The following is a 4,783-nucleotide window of genomic DNA, read 5'->3' on the forward strand; positions in this document are numbered from 1 at the left end:
AGTTATCCAAAAACAAAATCTTAAATGTTAGATAAATCGGCTTTCTAGCCAAACCAGAAAAATGAACTACCTTTAATATTAGAGAAATGTCAACAAGTATTCCTGAACATTAGAGAAATGTCAACATTATTTAAGCATCCACGGAAATAAAGGTTGTATTAAAACATTATTAATGCTTCTCACTGAATTTTGAATAAAGCATAGTGTTAACTGGTGTCGTGATTAAACAATAATTAATATACATTTTTATATTAAAAGTTAAAATAATTAAGTTTATTAGTTAAAATAATATAAATGTAAATCATAGATTTTATAAAGACAATTATTCTTTGAAATTTTAAAACAATAATTTTGATACAAAATAACTTCAAAATCTTTAACGTCTTTATTGACAGTTTAGATAATTTTTTTTTTTTATATTCGAAGTCTCAAATTAATATTTTAATTTTTTTAACTTTTTAAACATATAACACTATTTTTTTATATTTCTATTAATTTAAAAAAATTTATGTTTAATTATATTTTTTTAATAATATTAAAATATAATTATTTTATTATTTAATTATTTTTTAACTTTTATTCATAAACATTAAATAAAATATTAAATATATGGATAATATTTATGACAATTTTTCCTTTTAAATAAAATAAAACAATATTAAGAGTTATTATGTAAGATTTTATTTAATATCAAAATTAATAATAAACTTTTACAAAATTTAATACATATCAATTATCTTTATCCGGTTTACACCTGTTAACAAAACCATTTAATAAAAGAAGACAAAATTTTCTATTATCCGGGAACAAACTTTCTATTCTCCGGGAACTTGTCGATGACAACTTTTATTTGATTGTTGTTACATAATCACTTGCATCCATTGCGCATAACATTATTAATCAATTTTAAGTCTTTTAAGTGTGGAAGTTTTTATGATAATTAAATGAAACAAACCAACTTGACTTAAAAGCCAGGTTAAAAATTTCTCTCACTTGAGCATTATAAATTACTATTCACATTTTCCAACTTAACTTCAACACATTCTAATTTACCCTGGTTGCTCAAGAGTGAAGACAGAAAAGAATCACTTGTGTTTCCAACAAAAGCACCTAAATAATGCAGATTTTCATTTCATTTAAAGCACAATTCTATCTGATCACAGAACTCTCTACATTTACAAAGGTGAATGAAACCATGCTTCCTAGCTGATTAGAAGACTGCAGCTTTTAGTCTCCTTCCCAACTCCTTTCTGTTCAGAGAAAAATGATCATATTGTTAACATCAAAGCAAATATTTTCTATGTCAGAAAAAGATTAATGAACAAAAACTTGAATTCAGCACACCTCATAAGTTGCCTATCAAAGCCTGAAGCAGCCAAGAGCCCTCTATTCTCTTCAGCCCTTCTAAGGAGGTAAGGCATCACCATTTCCACAGGTCCAAATGGCATATACTTGCTTACCTGAAACCCTGCATTGCTTAAACCATATGAAAGTGCCTCTGACATTCCATATAGTTGTGCAAATTCTAGTTTGTTCTTCACCTTTCCAACTCCCAATTCATGAGCTTTTGCCACAGCCAATTTCCCTACACACACCATATCAAACACTTTAGCATGAATACAGTACATGCACCAGCATTGCAAATGTAGGAAAACTATAAGAAAATGAATAGCCTTGTAATTGCAGATTAAACACCTGACTCAATATTATGAGTTGCAAGAACAACTGAATCAGGTCCATTGGCAACCCTCTCCAGCATAAATGATGCACAGTCATTGAAGCAATTGTGTGTGTCCTGAATGGTAGTGTGAATTGGGGATGCATGTCCAAAAGACTCTGCCAATTTACTCTCTGTGGACATGTAAGCACCCCTCACTAATTTGAAACCCATTGGAACTCCCATTTTTTCTGCTGCCTTTGTTGTCAGCAACAACCTGTCCTTGGCATCTTTCAAGTAAGTTTGGATGGTCCCAAACACAATTGGGTTGCTACCTTTGTTGTGCTTGATGGCTGCAGCGTATGTGAAGTAATCAATAGCTGGCTGAACAGCAGTGTGTTCAGCATCAACCAACAGAGGCATGTTAGCCTCCTCACACACTTGACAGAGTTGAAGAAGTCTCTGGTTTGCAAGTTGCAGATCACTCTCTTCTTCCGGGGTTAGAGGCTCTGGTCTCTTCTGTGTGTGGTACAAAGGGCTTGTTTCTGCGAAAATTGGGAGAGAATCTTGCTTCCATGGAAAAACGAATGAAGGGTCTTTCTGTTGCCATCTTAGAAGGTCACTGAGTCTTTCAAGCAATGCCATGGGGCATATTGCTGTGATTTTCACAATGTTAAAGCTCACCTGTCACATCAGAGATTAAATTTTGCTGCTAAGTTAAACACCAGAAAACGCATAAAAACACATGAGCATTACAACAAACACGTCAACCGCATGGCCTACCAAACACAATGCAAGAAAATTGACAATGAAATCATTAAAAACTTGGTTTGAAATTGGTAAAAGTGCCGTGTACTGTCATGAAAAGGTATCAATTTTTTTCTCTCAATTCGTACCCTCTGCAATTTTTTCATGGCATGAGTGTGAATCACAGCTCATGTGCAGCAGCAGCAGCAATACCAAACTGCCAACACCATTGTCCTCTTTCTGAGAGGGACCAAAATAACACATCCCACATCAATATCATCGAAAAAAAAAAAAAAAAGAAAACCAAACATGACCTTAAAGGGCATCTCAAGTGGTCACACTATAACGTTGATTTTCTGAAAATGATTTGTGCATGGCACCCACTTGTAGATTCAATCACAGAAAAATCAAACACGCCGCACCGTACGCGTTTCGTTGCAGAGTCCCAAATTACCCAAAATACTAATACCAATTTTAATCTAATGCAAAAGAATTGATCAAAATTTGGTCAATTTCACCCCTTTTTCTTGCCAAACTCATATTTTTTTTTAATATGCAAAATCACGTGGCAATAAAATACACAGTGATTCATTTTGAACAAGTGGTCACACTTTTTTTCTTTCCTACGTTAAACGATATGCATCTCAAAATTATGATCTGGCATACCATCAAAATAAAGTAAACATATATAGAAAAAAATAAGAGCATTGAAACACCCAATTAGTTGTAAGAAAAAGTATTAAAGACCATTGAAACACCGTAATTAGTTGTAAAAAAAAATATTATAGAGCATTGAAACACCGTAAATTCCGACAAATAGTAATAATTGAAAATCATAATTAAAGAAAAATAGAACATTTGCTTCACACTTATCCCAAAAAAAAGGCGCAGAATTCAACCAAACCCATGTCAGAGAAGGCTACAAAAATATTTTATCAACTGAGGTTTTCAGTTCTAGTAAAATTTTCATCATCAAAACTTCGTGCACCCATTTTTTTTTCATTGACTAATTTTTTTCTTTTATTTTTAATTATAAACAAAGTTTCACTGATAAGAGATGTTTTAGGAAGGGATCTAAAACTCGGAAGAAGAAAAAAAAAACACTGAAGTCAAGTGGGACCCACTCCACCAAATCTCGGTCATTCTCCCATTGCATGTAAGAAAAAAATGAAAAACCAAAGAGAATGAAGAAAAAGAAGCAATTACAGAAGAAGGTGGAAGCGATTTGCTGACAGTAACAGTGTCAAGGAACCCATTGAGGTTCCGATCACACCCCTCGTTATCGTGCGCATCCTCCACGCCGTACACGAGCATGCCGCGCAAGCCGGCGTCGTTTAGCGCCCCGATGCTCTTGCTGGCGGTGACGGCGTCCTCGCCGGCGCAGAAGTGCGAGAAGAACGTCTCGCGCGTGGCGTACATGACGAGATCCCGCGGCAGCCCACTCTGGAACAGCGGCGACCTCGTCACCCACATTCCCAGGTCCACCATCGGCCCCACCGCCGTCGCATGAAGCATTGCTGCCGACCGGAGCAGCCGCCCGGTGGACACCGATGCGAAAAGCCGCTCCGCGTCGTCTATCCCGAGCGCCGCCTCAGCCGGCGCTTTTGGCGGCTTCTCGAAGAGCGCCGGCTGCGTGATGGCAGGTGTCAGAGAGGGATGCACCGTGTTGAGGGGCTTGGTGGACGTGTTGTAGCGGGATCCCTTGAAAATCCTGCGAGGAATCACGCGTGTGGCCATTTCTACTATGATGTTGGTTTTGGAGGAGATTAAGGTTTGTGTTGTGTGTGTTCTTTTTTTTCCTCTCTCTTGTTCTTGTTGCTATATCAGGTGTGGAAAATGTTGGAACATGGGTGGTGTTTTATAGGCACAGAGGTGAGAAAATGGGTGAGGGTTAAGAAAGGAAAACACAACACTTCAATTAAGTTGCATGGAGTCAGCGAGTGAAATAAGATGAGAGTGGTCAACTTGAGGTAATTTTTTATTTTTAGTAAACCAAATAAAAACATTTTTCTTATTTCCTTTCTAATTTTTTTTTCCAACCTGATTCCATGTAATGCCTTCAACTTGCATAGTGGAATGGATAAATACAACACATTTCATAAATGCTTTAATTATTTGTTGTCAATAAACTTAATCATGAAAATTATGAATACAATTAATTCCTTTCTCGGCCCTAAAATAATTACAAGTTTATTCTTTGGAAATATAAGAAAGAACATTTAAATTTTTTTTTAAAAGATCCGACAATTAGAAAGGAATGAGAAGAATATAATAAAGTTTTGATTCATTTAATCCATCCATTCTATAATTACTGCAGTTTAAAGTTTTCTACATAAATTAAGGAAATTACCACATTTTAAGATAATTTTATTAAGATTA

General features: G+C 35.3%; 1 protein-coding gene across 2 annotated transcripts; it reads right to left on the reverse strand.

Moving 5' to 3' along the window:
• Positions 1–1,094: 1,094 nt before the first annotated feature.
• Positions 1,095–4,298, reverse strand: LOC114181095 (proline dehydrogenase 2, mitochondrial-like). Of its 2 annotated transcripts, XM_028067436.1 has the most exons (4): positions 3,611–4,295; positions 1,696–2,341; positions 1,345–1,585; positions 1,095–1,250 (listed from the first exon to the last, which is right to left on the reverse strand). In XM_028067436.1, exons 1-4 carry the CDS (start codon positions 4,139–4,141, stop codon positions 1,211–1,213), a joined length of 1,458 nt encoding a protein of 485 aa, XP_027923237.1. In that variant the 5' UTR covers positions 4,142–4,295; the 3' UTR covers positions 1,095–1,210. The 2 variants fall into 2 exon arrangements, with proteins under 2 accessions (XP_027923237.1, XP_027923236.1); XM_028067435.1 differs by lacking the exon at positions 1,095–1,250 and having other exon boundaries at positions 1,299–1,585; positions 3,611–4,298.
• Between the last annotated feature and the right edge of the window lie 485 nt (positions 4,299–4,783).

This window comes from Vigna unguiculata, chromosome 4 (assembly GCF_004118075.2).
Source record: "Vigna unguiculata cultivar IT97K-499-35 chromosome 4, ASM411807v1, whole genome shotgun sequence".
In the NCBI taxonomy this organism is placed as follows: Eukaryota; Viridiplantae; Streptophyta; class Magnoliopsida; order Fabales; family Fabaceae; genus Vigna; species Vigna unguiculata.

Excerpts from the sequence above, each read along its gene's own strand:
- LOC114181095 (XM_028067435.1), bottom strand. The coding sequence starts at position 4,141 with ATGGCCACACGCGTGATTCCTCGCAGGATTTTCAAGGGATCCCGCTAC. Across the intron at positions 2,342-3,610 it reads AATCGCTTCCACCTTCTTCT|GTGAGCTTTAACATTGTGAA; the intron begins GTAATTGCTTCT and ends CTGATGTGACAG. Across the intron at positions 1,586-1,695 it reads AACTCATAATATTGAGTCAG|GGAAATTGGCTGTGGCAAAA; the intron begins GTGTTTAATCTG and ends TGGTGTGTGTAG.